We start from the raw sequence: 20,389 nt of genomic DNA, 5'->3' as shown, positions 1-20,389 counted from the left end.
TATGTACCAAAGCTGGCGGCTTTCTATTGTAATTACTTAGATGGTAGTATTAAAATCTAAGTGGGAGCAAATGAATTTAAATTAAGGAATAATTATACTAGAGTTCAAATGTTTCTCCAAAAGCAGACTTAATAAAGTTGTTTGGGAGTAATAACTTGATAGTTGACTTTAACTGTATCCTTTTCATTTTGAAGCTGAAGATGCGGGATATCGCTGGGCAGGCCCTGGCTTTTGTTCAAGATCTCGTCAAGGGTCTTCTGAACTTTCACACCTATACAGAACAGAGGATTCAGATTTTTCCTGTTGATTCTGCCATTGACACTATATCTCCATTGAATCAGAAGGTACATTTAACTCAGGATACTTTTTGTTTGCCCTGAACAAACGTGGAGACTTGTTACTAATTATCAGACCACTTGTGTGCCTCTGCCAAGTACTGTGGAGGACATGGGAAAAGCTACAAATCGTAGTCTTTACCCTTAAGGTAAAATATGGCAAACGTGGGGATTCTTAAGAAATGAAATAGTAAGGGAGTTGTTAAAGACCTTAGTGTGAGTGAGTGGTATGGGCAGTAAGTGATATGAGGTCATCAGGGAGGGGAGATTGCTGTCGGTGGTAGTGTCTGGAAAGGTTCTTTGGTGATTTAACTGGACTTTGAAAAATGAGCATGATTTGCATGGGAGGAGTGAAGCGGGGTGGGTATTTTTTCACCACAGGAGAGGGAAAGACATGAGCAAAACCATGGAGTAGGAAACCATAGGGAGTATGCACGTAGTCACATACCACCACTTTTGCCATATTGTACTGGTAACACAGACTGGCCCTGACACAGTGTGTGAGGGTGGGTGTTACTCAGAGCCAAGAATAGTAGGAGGTGGGGATTATTGGGGCCATCTTGAAGGGAGGAAATTAGGGGGCTTGTAATAGATGAACTCTAAGTGCCCCATACTGTGGTGTCTGAAGTGAGTCATGCCACTCTCTACTTACCTGATTTTTCTCATCAGCTTTTTTTTGGTGTCTGTGTGTGCATCATGCAGTATTTCCAGGGTTTGAATAGTATTTATGTCCACAGATCCTGTTAGTATAGCAAAGGCTTAGATTCTGGAGTCATACTTCTGGGGTGGTAGCCCAGTTCTGCCACTTTCTATGTCCCCTTGGTCAGTTTATTTAACCTCTCTGTGCATCTTGAAAATGGAGGATAAAGTACCTACCCCACAGGTATGTATGTTTGAGGATTTAATGAGATAATACATGTACAGTGCTAAGAACAGTGCTTGGCACATAGTAAGTACTCAGTAAAGGCTAGCTCTTACCATTGTCGTCATGCTGCCGTACTCATAGGAAGCCCTCAGCAGACGCTTGCTTTTCATCAATTTTCATCTGACTCCACAAATCTTTTGAAGTTCATAAAAATTAAACTTTGGGCCTTTGAAATGCTCTTTAATATCACCGTGGGAAAAAGCTTTCAGATGACCTCGGTAAGGAAAATGGAACTGCAGCATTTTAATGTAGTTATATTTTCTTTTATACTTCCTATAATATAAAAACATTTTTTTCCACTGATTCTTTGTCCATTATTTTATTTTATTTATTTATTTATTTGGTTGGTTGGTTTTGGGGGTTTTTTGGCCACACCGTCTGGCTTGCGGGATCTTAGTTCCTCAACTAGGGATTGAACCCGGACCCTAGCAGTGAAAGTGCTGAGTCTTAACTATTGGACCACTAGGGAATTCCCGCCATTACTTTATTTTAGCTTGTTGCCATATTATGCCCACACAGCGAGAATCAAATATGTTAATCTTAATAGAAACATTTCATTACTTTGAAGAATTCCTATTTTTCTCAATATTTTACCCTTGGTGCTTTGGCCTCTGAAAGGCCCTATATGATTTTCTATTAAGTCTGTATTACTGAAGATTCAGAAACCATTTGTTAAAAGATGACCAAAGCGTTTAGACTTGTTCATAGAATCATAAAGTAGACGTTTATACCTGAGCTTAGAGTTCAACTTATTTACAGCTCCAAAGATCGAAGCCCAGAGAGACTGAATTTCCCAGGGCCATATATCTGTGTAGTTTGCAGTAGGGCCAATTGAATCACCTATCTGCAAAATGAGACCTTACATTTCCATACTGAGAAAAAGAAATTTGAGCCATTATACAGTATTTAGAAAACTGAGATATTTCACAAGTGAAAAATTAACTTCTTGCTTCTCAGTTGTCTAAATGCCTGGGGAATCTTTTTCTGAATCTATTCTTCATACTGAATTAGTCCTTTGTAAATATTACAGTATCCATGACAGTTATAAAAGTTTTTATATTCTCATTTTGATGATAATTACATTCCTGGAATTTGTTAACCTTGAACATTGTGTACAGTGAAAATAAGAAACTGTACTTAAAAGTCTTTTGCTTCTAAAAAATGAGTTAAATTAAATGAGTTATATAACACAAAAATCTGTCATACAGTTTTGATTATCAAACCTTTTTTTTTTTTTTAACTGGGACCCCTATGAAGAAGCAGTTGTTTAGAGAAGGCCTGTTGGTGCTGTGTTGTAAATAGTATACCCTCCCCATTTGCTTCATGCCTGGTCATTAATTATGTCATCCCTCTTCTAGTTCCTCATTTTGCAATGGAATGGGGACTTGGGAATAATATCTAGGATTTTAGAGGGGAGCTCTGTGTAAAAGCCTGATTTCCCAAAAAAAGTTTGCAAAAGAATTTAGGTTTAAAACTCAGCGAGTCCATTTACAAATGTTTTGCTATTCTTTATTTTCCAGTGATTTAACTCACAGTTCTTTCCCTTCTATTTAGTTCTCACAGTATCTTCATGAAAATGCATCCTATGTCCGCCCTCTTGAGGAAGGAATGCTTCATTTATTTGAAAGTATTACTGAGGATACTGTGACTGTCCTGGTAATTTTCTTCTATGTTTTACTTCTGGAAATGGGAGCTCTTCTTTTTCAAATGACACTATTAACCTTGAAATTTTTTCTTTTCCAGGAGACAACTGTGAAATTGAAAACTTTTTCAGAGCACTTAACCTCTTACATATGTTTTCTTAGGAAGATTCTTCCTTATCAGTTAAAAAGGTACTTACCCTCTGGGCCAGGGAGCTTGGGGAGTTGCGAGGTATCATCTGAGCTGTGCTGGAGTTACTAAAGTAATAACATGTGCTTCTTGTGATCTGCCTGACCTTTCTGCACCACAACCAATTTGGACTTCTGTGAAAAAGGAAAGTCATGGTTTGAGCAGCACAAACTTATATTTAAGAAAATTGAATTGTAGTTTGTCAGCTAGGGTTTTTTCAGTATTCTGTACTGAGATTACTACTATAACCACATAATGCAATATGAACCAGTATTTTTAATGATTGTGAATGACACATTTATTGAAGGAAATATTTCATTTTGGGGTATTTTTTATCCTTTTACTATAAACATCTAGGTGGGGGTTATAATAGTTAACCTCTACATTGCAATTTATAATCCTTAGGTTTCTTTGAAATAGTATATTGTTTTTATTATTGGTGATTTATTTAAGTTATAAAGTAAAAACTTTGTGTACATACTTCAGCCCTCATAGGATATGTCATTAATTAGCCTTAAATGCTCCATCTTAAACACTTTTAGAAAGGCAAGAGAAAATAATTTATGTAATTGGAAATTTGAGAATACTCCTTGTACATTTTGATACTTTTGGTCTAAAACTACCAAGAGTCCTAATTCATCTAAATCTTTTCATCCTAAGATTTAGTCTTTAAAAAAAGTAATCAAAGAATAATACAATAATAATAATAATACATAGGAGAAATAAGAGCATATATGTAGTATAGTATATTGTAAAATAAGGTTTAGGAAATACGTAGATGAATAACTTACAGATGTTGAAAATATACAAGTAATTATAGTTTTTAAGTCCTTGTAAAACTAAAGTAGTAGGTTTTAGCTTTTCAATAATATGAAATTTTATTATTAAAAATTAATGTGTTAAGAGCCATCTTATTTCCTAATTCTAACCTAACAAAGGCATTTCAGTAACTGAATTCTATGATTTGTGCACATGACAGAGTTTTAGGAATCAGGGAATTATGACAAACTAATGAAACAAATGAACATTTTGAAACAAGCAAACTATTGAAACAAACAAACAGTTTCATTCAGATCCTTAAATGTTTTAGTTCAGTATAATTAAAGTTTTTTTGAAAATTGACTCTGGAAGTTTAACACTAAATTGAATACACTTTATTGATTTGGCTTACGTTGAAAAGACTCTAAGAACCATTGCAAAACTTCTAATTGCCAAACATCTGCTCTTCTTATCATCCTGTGACTTCCCCTTCTCCAGGCTCCTATCCCATTCCTTACCTCAGGATGGCATATATAAGCCTCAGTTGCCCCACTTGCCCTTGAGTCTCATTGTCTTTGTGGACTCCCCTACATATGTAATTAAATTTTTTTTCTCCTATTAAAAAAAAAAAAGAACCATTGCAAAAGTGGTATTTACTACTTGAAACAGTTAAGCATTGTTATTTTATCTTAATTTATTTTTTCACTATTACATTTTTAGAAACACTGGATAAGTCCTTTCTTGATTTAAGATTCCTATTCTTGGAATGTTCTGTTCCATATGCCTTCAGCCCTATGTTATCAGGTATTTATGTTTTTAGGCAATTTTTTGGTCATTGGTTTAAATACCACTTTAGTTGACAAGATGACATGTTCATTAGTAGTAAATGGGCTTAGTACTGAATGAAGCTGTTTGCTATAAATAAATAGAAGAGGCAAGGTCAAGGGAATGGATATGATTATCATTCTGTGCTAATAACTTTCGTAGCTTTGTGTAAAAAGCATTTTACTTGATTACTGCACGTTTTAAATAAACACTCTTAAGAGTCAGTATAGTTTTTTTAACCTTATAATTAAGTTTTCCAAAGCACCATTTAAAATTGAAAATGGTAAAATGTATTTTATGAATGTTAAGCATTTATTTTTGTATTGAGCCTATAGATTATTTTTTCCATTCTGTTTGACTTTTGAACCTACATACACTGAAAAAGGTTTCTCAATGATTTTCTGTCCTAGTTCCTGTGTAATTAATTCTCTTTAGGAATTCAGTCTATGAAATATTTTTCTCCTGAAAATATTTTTAAGGGAAACATGTTTTTGCTGCTCTCAGGATGGAAAGATAATGGGCACCTCTCTTTATTTTTTCTTCCATTTAGTCGTCTTTTGCTGCATTGGCGTTTGCAGCAAGCAGGTGTATGTATTATGGTATAAAAAATGGAACCTTGTAAATGAGATCAAATTCCTTTTTTGGTAAATTCTCTCTTTGGATATAGATGTTTGAGAATTTAGATAGTTTCTTATAGCTAGTTGAAAATCGTGCAGGATGCTCACTTTTATAAAATCTGCCCATTCTTAGTTTAGAAGAAGAATGTGAAGCTTCCCTTTGCACATCTGCATTACGAGCCAGGAATCTAGAGCTGTCCCAGGACATGAAAAAGATGACAGCTGTGTTTGAGAAGCTGCAGACTTACATTGGTCTTCTCGCCTTGCCAAGTAAGTATTTTTGTTACTCATGGTTTAACTTGAAGAAATTAGAGTACAAGAAGCTTGAGAAGGGAGGTGGTTTGGCGTGTTGAAGTGAGAAGAGGGTCAGAAAAACTTGAATTCAAACCCTCCAGCTCCTTATACATTTAGGGTCTTGGGCAAATCACTTCTCTGCTTCTGTTTTCCCACTTATAAAACGGAGGTAAATGTGATTAAGTTAAATTAAGAATGTACAATATCAGGCATCGAAGACATACATTAAATATTAAATCTCTTGGGCTTCCCTGGTGGCGCAGTGGTTGAGAGTCCGCCTGCCGATGCAGGGGACACAGGTTCGTGCCCCGGTCCGGGAAGACCCCACATGCCACGGAGCGGCTGGGCCCGTGAGCCATGGCTGCTGAGCCTGCGCGTCCGGAGCCTGTGCTCCGCAATGGGAGAGGCCACAACAGTGAGAGGCCCGCGTACCGAAAAAAAAAAAAAAAAAAAAAAATTAAATCTCTTTCTCTCCTTCCTCGTTTTTAAATGGAGAGGGGCAAAGCATAAGAATTCGTAGCAACTTTCCAACAGGTAGCATAGGGGAAGGTTAATAGTAAAAATGCTATTTTTAGAGGAACTGTATCATAACAAAGCCCCAAAATGTAAAGGTTGAAAGTCTTGGGGAAAAAAATGCTGTTTTAATTTGAAAAAAGTATTTTCAGGCCATTGAATGGACCTCAGTTTAAATGATGTTTGTAAGAAAACCATGATTTTTATAGTAGTGATTTGATTATTTGTTTTTGTAACAGCTTAAATGTGATATAATTTACATACCATACAATTTACCCATGTAAAGTGTACTGTTCAGTAGTTTTTACTATAGTCACAGGCATGTGCATCAACACTACAGTCAGTTTTAGAATATTTTCATCACCTTAAGAAGAAACCCTGTATACTTTAGCTATCACCCTCTTATTCCCCTGTTCTGTCCCCGCCCAGTACCAAGCAACCATTAATCTACTTTCTGTCTATAGAATTGCCTGTTCTGAACATTTCATATAAATGGAATCATATAATCTGTGGTCTTTTGTGACTGCTTTCTTTCACTTGGCATAATATTTTCAAGATTCATCCAAGTTGTAGCATGTATAGGTATTTCATTCCTTTTTATTGCAGAATAATATTCCATTGGATGGATATATCACATTTTATTTATCTACCTATCAGTTGATGGACATTTGGGTTGTTTCCACCTTTTGGCTATTGTGAATAATGATGCTATAGACATTTGTGAACAAGTTTTTTTTTTTCTTTTTTTGCGGTATGAGGGCCTCTCACTGTTGTGGCCTCTCTTGTTGCAGAGCACAGGCTCCGGACATGCAGGCTCAGCAGCCATGGCTCACAGGCCCAGCCGCTCCGTGGCATGTGGGGTCTTCCCGGACCGGGGCACGAACCCGTGTCCCCTGCATCGGCAGGCAGATTCTCAACCACTGCACCACCAGGGAAGCCCTATTTGTAGACTTTTTGATGATGACCATTATGACCAGTGTGAGGTGATAGCTCATTGTAGGTTTGATTTTCATTTCTCTAGCATCTTTTCATGTGCATGTTGGCCATCTGTGTGTCTTCTTTGGAGAAATGTCTGTTTTGGTCTTCTACCCATTTTTTTTTGGCAGTGCCATGCGGTTTGCGGGATCTTAGTTCCCCCATCAGTGGGTTGAATCCGCACCCTAGGCAGTGAAAGCACAGAGTCCTAACCACTGGCTGCCAGGGAATTCCCTTTACCCATTTTTCTGATTGGATTGTTTGTGTTTTTGATATTGAGCTGTAGGAGCAGTTTGTATATTTTGGAAATTAAGCCCTTGTTGGTTGCATCGTTTGCAAATATTTTCTCCCAGTCTGTAGGTGTCTTCATTTTGTTTATGGTTTCCTTTCCTGTTCAAAAGCTTATAAATTTGATTAGGTCCCATTTGTTTATTTTTGCTTTTATTTCTTTTGCCTTGGGAGACTGATCTAAGAAAATATTGCTACAATGTATGTCAAAGAGTGTTTTGCCTATGTTCTCCTTTAGGAGTTTTATGGTGTCATGTCTTATATTTAAGTCTTTAAGCCATTTTGAGTTTATTTTTGTGTGTGGTGTAAGGCAGTGTTCTAACTTCATTGATTTATATGTGGCTGTCCAGCTTTCCCATACCACTTGCTGAAAAGACTGTCTTTTCCCCTTTGTATATTATTGCCTCCTTTGTTGAAGATTAATGCGCTGTAGGTGTGTGGGTTTATTTCTGGGCTCTCTATTCTGTTCCATTGATTCATATGTCTGTTGTTGTGCAGTACCATGCTGTTTTGATTATGGTAGCTTTGTAGTATTATCTGAAGTCTGGAAGGGTTATGCCTCTAGCTTTGTTCTTTTTCCTCGGGATTACTTTGGCAATTCTGGATATTTTGTGGTTCCATATAAACTTCAGAATTATTCTAGTTTTGTGAAAAGTGTCATGGGTAATTTGATAGGGATTGCATTAAATCTGTAGATTTCTTTGGCTAGTATGGGCATTTTAACAATATTATTTCTTCCAGTCCAAGAGCATGAGGTAACTTTCCGTTTTCTTGAATCATCTTTGATTTCCTTTATCAATGTTTAATAGTTCTCAGCGTATAAGTCTTTCACCACCTTGGTTAGGCTTATTCCTAGGTTTTTTTTTTTTGATATGATTTTAAACAAAATTGTTTTTTACTTTCTCTTTCTGGTGTTTCATTGTTAGTGTAAAGAAATGTAACAGATTTCTCTATATTAATCTTTTATCCTGCTACCTTACTGAATTCATTTATGAGTTCTAATAGTTTTGTGTGGAGTCTTTAGGGTTTTCTATATAGAGTATTATGTCATCTGCACATAATGACAATTTTACCTCTTCCCTTCCAATTTGGATATTTTTGTTTCTTTTTTTTGTCTGATTGCTGTGGCTAGGACTTGCAATACTATGTTGAATAGAAGTGATGAAAGTGGGCATCCTTGCCTTGTTCCAGAATTCAGCTTTTCATCACTTAATATTATGTTGGCTATGGGTTTGTCATAAATGACTTTTATTATGTTGAAATTTGTTACCTCTATACACACTTAGGTGGGAGTTTTTATCATGAATGGATGTTGAATTTTGTCAGATGCGTTTTCTGCATCTGTTGATATGATCATGTGTTTCTTGTCTTTTCTTTTGTTCATGTGGTGTATCGCATTGATTGATGTGCATATGTTGAACCATCCTTGTGACCCTGGAATGAATCCAGCTTGATTATGGTGTATGATCCTATTTATGTGTTCTTGGATTTGGTTTGCTAAACTTTTTTGACAATCTTTGCTTCCATATTCATCAAAGATATTGGCCTGTAATTTTCTCTTTTGGTAGTGTCTTTTTCTGGTTTTGGTATCAGTGTGGTAGTGGCTTCATAGAATTACTTTGAGAGTGTTCTTTCCTCTTCAGTCTTTTGGAAGAGTTTGAGAAGGATAGGTGTAAGTTTTTCTTTGTATGTTTGGTAGAATTCCCCAATGAAGCTATCGGGTCCAGGACTTTTGTTTGCAGGGAGGTTTTTTTTTTAATTACAGATTCTATTTTACTTCTAGTGATCAGTCTGTTCAGATTATCTGTTCCTTCTTGATTCCTTTTTGGCAGTCCGTGTGTTTCTAGAAACTTGTCCATTTCTTCTAGGTTGTTAATTTTTTTTGGCATATAACTGTTCATAATAATTTCTTAAGACTTTTTTATATTTCTGCAGTATTGGTTGTTATTTCTCCTCTTTCATTTCTTATTTTGTTTATTTGGGCCCTCTCTATTTTCTTCTTGGTGAGCCTGGTCAGTGATTTGTTGATTTTGTTTATCCTTTCAAAAAAACAGCTCTTGGTTTTATTGATTTTTTTCTGTTGTTTTTAAAATCTCTATTTATTTACTCTCTGATCTTTATTATTTCCTTCCTTCTGCTGACTTTAGATTTTGTTTGTTCTTTTTCTGATTGTTTCAGGTGGTAGTTTAGGTTTATTTGAGATAGGCCTGTATCACTATGAACTTCCCTCTTAGGATTGCTTTTGCTGCATCCCATAGGTTTTGTATGGTTGTGTTTTCATTGTTGTTTGTCTCAAGGTATTTTTTAATTTCCTCTTTGACTTCATTGTTGACCTATTGGTTTTTTAGTAGCATGTTGTTTAGTCACCATATAACCATTTTTTTCTCGTTTATCTTTCTGTGGTTGATTTCTTGTTTCATGCCCTTGTGGTCAGAAAAGGTGCTTGAAATAATTTTTGTCCTTTTAAGTTTGTTGAGGCTTGTTTTGGGTCTTAGTTTGTGGTCTATTCTAGAGAACGTCCCATGTGCCCTTGGAAAAAGAATGTGTATTCTATTTTTTTTTTTTTTATGTAGTGTCCTGTAGATATCAATTAAGTCTAACTGTTCTATTGTGTGTCTAGGTGTCAGTCTACCTTATATCTCCAATGAATCCTCCGAATTACCTTCAGCACAAGTGCCATTATTTTTGAGAGCATCCCTAGGCTTGAACTTCTTCTCCACAGTCTGTTGTGAATTAAGTCAATTCCTTTGGGAAGAGATTCAGAGCTTTCTGTTTTAAGAACTGTTTCTCCCTTGGCTTAAATCTCTGAGCCGTGGTTCTGTGCAGGGGATGATGACAGTGATGCACTTCTCTCAGAGTGACACCCCTGCATTACTCCATGGAGAGGGTAGGGCAGCAGCCTCTGGTCTCCTCAGCTTGCCTCTTTCAGCATGGAACTCCTGTGAATGAGCTGGGGCCAGGATGATCAGGGCCACAGATTCTCAGCTGCACCATGCCCACGTAGAGCCTCCATCCCACAAGTCAGGGCTGGGTAAAAGAAGAGAACCCCCCACCTCTGAGTCATATTTACCTAGAACTTAGCCTCAGCAACAGGTAACTGAGAGCGAGATAAGAAGAAATGCAGCCCTCCAGCTGAGTTAGGGGAGAGGGAGCCTTGTGTTCTTGGCTGTACCCTCTGGACTGGGATTTGTAGCTCACTGACTGGTAAGGGGACGGAGTGGGTTTTGGTTCACATACCACAGATTCTTGCTATTGTTACTGAGTTAATATAGATTTTCTTGATTAAATGTTTCTTTACTTGCTGTATGCCCTTAGGATAATTTCCAGAGTTTAAAGTGGTTATTTTTAAATCATTTTCACCAGTTGTGCTGGTGAGTGGATATGTGGAGCTTGCTTATGCTGTCATGCCAGAATTGGAACTGTGATGTTTGAATAATAGTGTTTTTAGTGATGTTCAGCAAACAATAATATGTAGGGAAAGCACAAAATGAGAAATGTGTTCTGTAGTAACAAGGTGAAATTCACAAAGGCTCTCATTTCAAAAAGAATCATGAAAGACATAATCCTGCTTAGCAATTTAATTTTGATTCTTGTAACCATTAATATCTGTGGACATGGGGGATGCAAGTCAGTTTAGATCCCTGTAATTATCACCATTCTATCTGAATGTGTCTACAATGATTTTAAGAGCCATTATTTTCAACGTATCACAATCAGTATTCACTCTCTCTCTTCTCAAAAGTAGAGGGGAGATGGTGGGCTGTCAGTTTTTCAGGTGAATTCTTCTGGGAAAATGCTTAGGTTTGTGATCTTGGTTTCCTAGGTACGGAGCCAGATGGACTCCTTCGGACAAACTACAGTTCTGTCTTAACAAATGTTGGTGCTGCTCTGCATGGATTTCATGATGTGATGAAAGGTGAGGCTTGGAAAAGAACATAAATAAGCTTTGTCCCATTTTCCCAGATCTGCCTGAATGAGATTTAAACAAATACTGCCAAGGCTAATAGACCCCACATAAAGGTTTAGTAGCATTTGGCTTAACGTTGAAGTGCACAGCTTACTGCCTTCTGCTTTTCCCATCTGCTTCTCTCCTGAAGGTAAACAAAGTGCTGAAGAGAAACCCTTGTGCCCGGAACTTTAGCCAAAAATACATTACACTGACTTAAGGCAGGTGTATGAATTTTATCAAGCCAGACATGCTATTCAGAGGCATTTAGCAAAATGCTGCACTTGTTAGAGCCCAAACATGAAGGAACTGAGGAAATGAAGGTTTAAAGATCCCAGAAAGAATGCACTGGTTTTCTACGTAGCCTCCTGTGTGTTTCTGTGTTTAGAGTACCCATTATAAGTCCTGTTTTGTTCAGGAGAGCCTTAAGGAATGAAGGTCTGTCTTCAAGATTTGGTCAGTTTTTAGTTGCTATGTGCTTCTAAGAATATGCTTGTCGACGGTCAATTCATTTGCTTCCTAGCATGTGATTCTGAGTCCTGATTTTTTAATCTATATTTCTGCATGGCTTCTAGGTTTTTTTCCTCTGTTCTTTTCCGTTTGAAGACTGTTGGAGTAGGGGGAGGAGAGGAGGGCAGGAGCAATTATTAAGGACTATTGGAAATAGCCCAGGTGCCTGGATTTTTCACTGAGGTGTTTAGTGTGCAGTTAGTGACCAGTTGCTGGTTTCACAGAAAATACTTTTTAAAAACTTAAAACTTTGTTGGATGGCATGTATAAGATGGCTATATTTGGGGCCTTTCTATAGGTTGGCACATAATCACATAATAACCTATGTTACTGGGAATCATTCTTAGTTTCAGTGGAATTACCCAGTACTACCTTACCATTCAGTCTGGAAAATGGTCCTTCCTGTGGCTTGTCTTCAATTATAAGGAACTTTAAAAGTCACTGTACTTCTGGAGCTAACACTGGTTGCAGGAATCACAGCTTGCATAGACAGTCTTGGTGGCAGGTGACGAGGCAGCCCCAACCCTGCAGAACCTAGTCTGGTCCATAGAAAACCCAAGGGACTGGTACCTTTTTCCTGTGCAGCTTTTGGTTTGGGGAGCTCAGACTTAACCATAGTCCTCTATTCCAGAACTTTACGTAATGTAGAACTAGGCCATTGAAACCACAAGTAGTTCTGTGGCTACACGTTTTTTGGTTTTGTTTCCTAAGTTTTCCTATGCTAATGTTACTATTTGTTCCTGCTAGTGTTTTCTCTAGAATTTTGATAAAAGAGAGGCTAGAGCAATGGAGGGTAGCTGACCATTGAGGATCTTAAAGCTTCATTTACATTTCAAAAAATCTTGATTTTATATATATTTCTATAAATAATAGTGTACTTCTGAGTTTTCTCAAAATGCTTTTGTTCATGTATGACATAAGATGCCAAGTGGTCCAAATCAAAGAATGTTACTATTATTATTTGCTATGAGCTGGTGGAGATTATCAGAGGAGGATCAGAGGCTCCCTTAGCCCCCTTTGTGCCTCTGCTTGTTTCTGTCCTTGAAAGTGAACATAATATAAAAAGACTGGGAAACATGAAGGATGGTTGGCAAGCAGATTATGGCCTCTTGTTGCTAGTTTTACAGTTCAAATCTGTCTTCTTACGCAGTTGGAAGACTGTTGTGTATCTCTCATGAAAACTGAGTGAGCATTAACTTGCATTACCAGAATATACTTTGTTTTTAAGAGAACTTTTATTTCAAATCTTTTCCCTTGATGCTTTGCCCTTAATTGCTTGGTCCAAGTTGGAAAGAAGGAAGGAAGGAAGGCAATCAAGAAGGCAGGCTGGGGTTTCCCTGGTGGCACAGTGGTTAAGAATCCGCCTGCCAATGCAGGAGACACAGGTTCGAGCCCTGGTCTGGGAAGATCCCACATGCCGTGGAGCAACTAAGCCTGTGTGCCGCAACTACTGAGCTTGTGCTCTAGAGCCCGCGAGCCACAACTACTGAAGCCTGTGCGCCCTAGCGCCTGTGCTCTGCAACAAGAGAAGCCACCGCAAGGAGAAGCCCGCACACTGCAATGAAGAGTAGCCCCCGCTCGCTGCAACTAGAAAAAGCCCGCGTGCAGCAACGAAGACCCAACGCAGCCAAAAATAAATAAACAAATAAATAAAGTTATAAAAAAAAAAAAAAGAAAGCAGGCTGGTATTAGTATAAAAAGAGAGATTTATAAAAATGTGTATCCTACAAGGAATTAAAATGGAAGTGAATTAATCTTTTAACAAGTGGCATTCTAAGTGAGAATTGTTTGATCTTTGGTCTCAAGTCTAAAGCAGGTAGACTCATAGGAAACATAAAAGAAAATAAATCTGTTGTCTAGGTCACATGATTTCCTTGTACTTTTTGGAGTTAAACTTTAATGTCGAGGAACACCCTAAATAATGAAAATATTTGGACTCGATAAAGAGTAAACAGTTGGATTGGGAGAATTATTATAGTCAAACTACAGTAGCTCTGATTCACTAGATGCCATGGGAGGATTCTTAGTATTGTACATCTTTTATAAGTATTTCAATCACCTGCACCAATCAACCAAGATTGCCTACCAACCCAGTTGTATTATAGCATTGTATACAGACAGTAAAATATTGAATAAAACTTTGGTGTATAGAAAGAAAATGTCTACTCTAGGGTCTAGCAAGTTCAGTATACAAAAAAATGTTCAGTGTTCCAATTGAATTTTCATTCACTTGGATATCTTATGAATATATAGAGGATAATCATTTATTTTTAAGAAATATTAAACATAATAGTAATTACCAATTAGTTGGTTCCTTCACTGTGACAACTACCATAGTAGTGTAGGGTGTTAACAATAGTGAAAACTGGCTAAGGGTATCCAGAAACTCTGTAATTTTTCTATAAATCTAAGACTATCTTAAATTAAAAGTTTATGTAAAAGTTTATATATATGTGTATATAACACAATATATATAAGTAATGCAATTTTCTAGTTTTAAATTTCAGTAAAAGTAATCTTATTCATAAAACAGTAATTTTGTTAAAAATCATTATCATACTAGGTTAAATCTCAGATACCCTTTCTTTTTGAATAGCCTTATTCCCTTTTAATTATCTATAGTCTAAAATCAACTAAATTTCTTGATTCTGAATAAATGAAATTCTTTGTATACACACCTGCTATAAAAGTTAGTTTCCATGTTTTGTGATTTATTTTTTGCTTTGTTGGTAATGATAATTAATGCTGTTGTAACTGAAGTACTGTAAAAAATTCAAAGGAGGCTGTATCATAAACACCTTTTTATTTAAAAATACAATTGCCCTTCCTTGTAAATCAATGTTGTCTTGGTAATTCTCCCATTTTCCCTTATTTCCAGGATGAAATTACTTTATTTCTCAGAGACCCAGAAAACCCCAAGCTTAGCTGTTTGGCGAGTTTCACCTACTGCTGTTTCTGTCAACACATTTATATCTAAGCCTCCCTTCTATGTTTCCATAACCACAGGCCTTTGTTATAGCTTTCTTGTACTAGAGTCAGTAGAATGTGAAGCCAGGTGCTAGAGTATCCAATCCTTATTTGGCCATGCAGACCTTTCTTATTGTTAAAGTATGTACTGGCAAACCAGCTAAGATCCAGTAAGGATTGTGGGACATTGTCCCTGTGTTGGCTGTTCTTTTCCAGCCTCATGGTTTGTTTCTATAGGCACAATGTACACTCTCATTTGTGCCTGCTGGACTATCAAAACAAGGTTTTTAACTGGTAAATATTGCTCAGGGTCCTTTACCTGGCGCTAGAATAAGGGCTAACACTCAAATGAAGGAGAATGAGACCCACCTGCTAGGGGCCGTAATCGAGACACCAGGATGGTGTTAAGAGACCCTCACCACTCTCTATTCTTTCCATGTGAACTTGAGACCTAATTGATATTCAGCACAATCCTCATATTTGGGACCATTTTTTGTCAGATTTGTCTTGTAAATTTGTAAGAGTAGATATAAGAAGTTAACAGGCTGGTTATCTGTATACAACTTGTATATAGATAGTAATGAGTTTTCATTTGATTGGGTTTATAGATATTTCCAAACATTATAGTCAAAAGGCTACAATAGAGCATGAACTTCCAACAGCAACACAGAAGCTCATAACAACTAATGATTGCATCCTGTCATCAGTAGTGGCATTGACAAATGGAGCAGGAAAGGTAATTTTTCTCTGGTTTATATTGACATTAAATTCAACTCTTAAATATGCTCCTTTTTTTTTTCTTTTGAGTGGCCTAGTAGGAAAATTGATCTGTGTAAAGATTTTTGATTACCAGGCTTTTTTGTAAAACAAAGTTGTCTCCCTTTTCCTCCTTCCTACCTAATATTTGAAACAATATGGTAGTTACTGTTAAACGTTTGTGATGAGGAAGTGGGTCAGGCACTTCTGACATTTTAATGAGATATTTGATGATTGAAAGATTCCAGGTGGTCTCACTATAGATCCTTGTGTGTATTAAAGGTCTGCTATACAGAAATTGGGATATAGAAAAAGAAAAAGAATTATAAGACCTTTGTTAATATTTTGTTTTTTCCCCTCCAAGTTTTTTGTTTGTTTTTTGGCAACACTTGTGATAATGCTACTTCTGTGGTTTTTGTACCCTAATAAGTACTTTTAAGATGACTTCAACATGTGTCTTCTCATTGAATTCTTAATATTAGATAATGAACATTTGGATTAGTAAGTACTTAATTGTTATTATAAACTGACCAGAGCGCAGTTTCTTTAAAAATTGTTCTGTCTTGGATAACTGGTTTCAGCAAGTCACATTCTAAGAGCACATGTTCATGTGGCTGTCATCAAAGCCTTTAGTGACTAAGATTTCTCTGAGAACTACCCATACATATAAAACCAAAAGTACTGTATTCAGGACTATCTTAGCCCATTTATTTCAGCAGACTCAACATAATTTCTCAAGAAAGTGCTAATCTCTATCTATGTTATATACCTTTATTTTTCTGACAGGTTGACCTTAGTAGGAGCACACTTTTTTCAAGTGTTTTAAGTTAATCAGAAATGATCATAGGTTATGGTAGGTATTCAGTGTCACCTTTCCCAAAGTCAGGCCAGTCTTCCTGACAGTCTGCTAAGTTTGGGGCTGTAATTAAAAGGTGCTGCCTTTCAGATCTGTCAGCTCGCAGGTGAGTGCCTACAGGATTCCTTAGTCAGAAGACCATCCCCACTGCCTCCTCTTTAGTGCTTTCACCCACAGGCATTCTGGAAACTTTCTGAGGATGATTCTGACTTTGATTCAATTGTGAACAATTTCTGGAAAAAGAGAATGTTGACATTTTACAAGAGTCTCTGCATTTGTCACTTTTTTAGGAGAACTCTGGAATATTAAATACCTATATACTTCATAGCTTATTTTACATTTGCTTTGCCTGAAACCTTAAGAGTTGTCTCAAGGAAAGGTACTTGATCTTCACTCTGAAATTTTTATAAATGGTTTTTAGCTAAAGTAAGTATCTGAACTAAGTATTAGCTGGTGGCAGCTTAATACTTAGCTAATGTGATTTGATTAAACTAAATTTTATCATTTGTAATTTTTAAAAAACCCACTAGGAAAGTATAACATATGCGTGTTAAAGAACATTTGGGAAATGTAGAAATATTAGAGGAAAGAAAGTTAAACCTCACCGTATACTACCACGACTAAAATGCAGACACTGTACTATCTATGTCATACACGGGGAATATACAGCTCAAGATTTTTTTAGAGTTTTCATTTTCTTGAATACTACCTAACATAGAATTTCATTTGACACAGTAAAATATTAATGAAAAAGATAATCTTTTAGACCATTAGTGAGTGATTGCTTACTTTTTGAACAGTTTTTGCCAAGGTAAAGTACTCTTGTTTCACAAGTTAGTTTTTCTTATTTATTGAAATAGAATACTCTTTAATGTATTGAAGACTTTAATTTTTCTGGCTAATAACTTTCTTAGACATTTTAATTTATATCACCATTTCATATAGCACTGTAGATTCAGAATCATGGCTCAGCAAAATTACAGTCATGGATCTTTGTTGTTGCTTACATAGATTAAGCAAATGTTAAATCTGTAAATGACAAGGGTCTGCTGAATTTTCAGTCTTTTTCTTTCCTGTTATATTTGTAATGCACAGATTGAGATTTACAGAATGAAATTTAAGTAGAGATCATATATTCAATATGCTTGTGTCATGTCTTGTGTTGGAATATGAAACATTCAAAGTTAAAATGCAAACGGAATGTATAAACCCAAACGTATATATTTTGAGAGCAGGGGCAGACTTAGTAAGTAAACAGCTCATAAACATTGTCTACAGAATAAATCAGAATCAGCCTTGGTTTTTAGAAACAGTAGAATTTGTCTAGATTAAGACATGTCACAAGTCTGGTCTCAAAATTTATACTGTATTGTGTTTATTATAAATCATTCCCTATGTATTCTTTTCAAATAAATGTGGGCTTTTGAGCATGTGTTGAAATTTCATTTCCGTTCTGAGTATCCTTAACTTTGATCTGAAAACTATTAGATATATATTTTAGATATATTATTGGAAAACAAAATTTATCTTTTTGTCACACTTGGTTTAGATTGCATCTTTCTTCAGCAACAACGTGGACTACTTCATTGCTTCCCTGAGCTACGGGCCTAAGACAGCGAGTGGATTCATCAGTCCTCTCTCAGCTGAATGCATGCTGCAATACAAGAAAAAAGCTGCTGCCTATATGAAGGCTTTGAGAAAGGTTTGTGAGCTGCTGTTAACATTTAAATCAGAGCGAAAATCTGGAAAAATTCCAGAGAATGGCAGAAGTTTTCCCACAGTTCATATTGTTTAGGTTTTATACAATTTTGAGGGACAGGTGGTTGGTGGGTGTTGCGAGGTGGGCGGGGGTCTTTGGAGAGGAGGATGGGACAGAGACCTGAATCTCATTTCCTAGGCCGTATTAGACTTAACGTTTCCAGTGGCTGGTAGAGTGTTTAGGGTGAGACAGCCAGGCAGCCATTAAGTGTCAAACTTTAGAAAATCTTAAACTTGTAGAAATAAAAAATATTGAAATACATTTATAATTTTCTTCTCAATATAATAAGAATACATGATCATTGCAAAAAGAAATCCGAAGAAACAGAAGTACATGAAGAAGAAAATCCCACAACCCAAAGGTAGCTCCTCTTAACCATAAAATTTTAACGTGTATACATGCATGCACGCACACACACATTATAAAAAGCAATGTATCTGGATACATAGACTGTTTTAGAATCTGTTTTTTTCCTCTTTAATGCATTGTGGATATAACAAAAATATATATCTATAAGTATAAATTGCTATCATTTTAATGCATCTAGTATTTGATCTATAGTATTTCATTCTATAAGTGTGTGATAATTTAATTAAGCCATCCATTGCTAGTGGATTTTTAGGTTGCTTCCTATTTTTCACTGTTATATGCAATACTACAGGGGGTGTTCTTGCACATGCAACTTTGTGTATTTACCTTTCTCTCTTTATTTCTTTCTAACTTTTAGTTACACAATGCATAAATACATTCTTATATTACATGAGAACATTATAGGTAAATTACAATCCATAATTCCAGTTCCTCTCCAGAGGTAACTATAGTTATCAGTTTGGTGTGTAACCTTCCAGACTCTTTTGGAGCATTTGTACTCATCTCTGTAAACTTTGAACTATATGCAAAATATGAAGAATATAAAGACTTTTCTAATTTTTTTTAACTAAAATGCATGTTTCATTGTGTAGCTTCCTTTTTTCATTTAAAATGTGTTTTAGAGACCTGTCTGTATCAATAGATATGATGGCTACTTTATTCATTTTAAACACAGCATTGAAATCTATGATATAGGTATTCCGTGGTTCATTTAGGTAGTCTCTTTTTGGTGGGCATTTAGGTTGATTCCAGTTTTTCACTGTTAGAATTATACTGCAATGGATAGCTTTGTGAATGCCTCCTTGGGCATATGTGTGGATTACTGAGAGGTGCAATGTTCTGGATAATGTGGTTTTAAGTTTTAATATTTACTGCCAGATTACCCGTAAGAGTGGTTGTACACTCCTAGAAACGTATAAGACTACCTAATTGTTTTAATTATATCTTTATGATTAATTCCTAAAAATGGAATTGCTCATTCAAAGTCTGTGAATGTTTCAAAGGTTACCTTTTTATAGTTTACCAGCAATAGAAGTATAAATTTAACCCGTAAATTTAATTTGTCAATCTTAGAAACAAGAAGTTCCGTGTTATTGTTCTAATTTTCATTTCTTTGCTTGTTATTGAAATAGAACATCCTTTATAAATTTTTGTTTATATTATTTCAATTTCCTGTTCAAGTTGTTTACCTGTTTTTAAATAAATGTTCCTAATTGGGGTTGAAGGAGCTCTATGTTAAGGATTTTAGTCCTTTGTTTATGTCAGAAATATTTTTCCTCAGTTTGCTGTAATAATTTTTCAAAATTTAGAAGTTTTAATTTTTATATCATCAAACCAGGCTTTTTCTTTATGGTGGTGATTCTCAGGTGACTCTTGGAAAGTCAGTTCACCTATATTTTCTTCCAGTATTTTTGTGGTCTAAACTTTTTAGATTGAAATCTTCAGCCCATCTTGAATTTATTTATTCTGATATAGGTATGAAATTGGGGTCTAAATAGTTATTTTTCTAAATTATTAACTGATTGTCCTTGCATGACTTATCCTTTCTGCATTGACTTAAAAATGCAACATTTGTCACATAATACATTTTTGTATGTGCTTTTGTCTGTTTCTAGATTTTCTATGCCATTCCTTCATCTGTCTATTTTGGTGCAAGTCTTATGGTTTTAGATAGTGTCGCTTATAACCGGTATGACATGTTCCCCTTCATTCTTTTTCTTTTCTTTTTTTTTTAAAGTTCTTTTTTTATGTGTATTAAAGGAACTAGTCTATGTGGACATACATCTGAATTTTATTATCAAACCTCATTTAGCATTCTTATTTGTAAGATCAGGGAAATGATGCGACCTTTTTCTTTATTTCTT

General features: G+C 35.8%; 1 protein-coding gene across 3 annotated transcripts in view; it reads left to right on the top strand.

Moving 5' to 3' along the window:
• The window catches only part of PPP1R21 (protein phosphatase 1 regulatory subunit 21), a 59,794-nt gene that overhangs the window by 19,408 nt on the left and 19,997 nt on the right, over positions 1-20,389 (top strand). For all 3 annotated transcript variants that reach the window (XM_022573895.3, XM_022573896.3, XM_089922348.1), the window contains exons 9-15: positions 195-344; positions 2,815-2,916; positions 3,004-3,092; positions 5,425-5,561; positions 11,185-11,277; positions 15,393-15,520; positions 17,946-18,098. In XM_022573895.3, the coding sequence (XP_022429603.1) occupies positions 195-344; positions 2,815-2,916; positions 3,004-3,092; positions 5,425-5,561; positions 11,185-11,277; positions 15,393-15,520; positions 17,946-18,098 (852 nt within the window). The remainder of the gene's footprint in view (positions 1-194; positions 345-2,814; positions 2,917-3,003; positions 3,093-5,424; positions 5,562-11,184; positions 11,278-15,392; positions 15,521-17,945; positions 18,099-20,389) is intronic.

The sequence above is a fragment of the Delphinapterus leucas genome, chromosome 13 (assembly GCF_059928025.1).
Source record: "Delphinapterus leucas isolate spDelLeu-1000000601 "Yukka" chromosome 13, BTC_Dleu_Yukka2, whole genome shotgun sequence".
Classification (NCBI taxonomy): Eukaryota; Metazoa; Chordata; class Mammalia; order Artiodactyla; family Monodontidae; genus Delphinapterus; species Delphinapterus leucas.
This window is presented reverse-complemented; position numbering and strand designations above follow the sequence as displayed.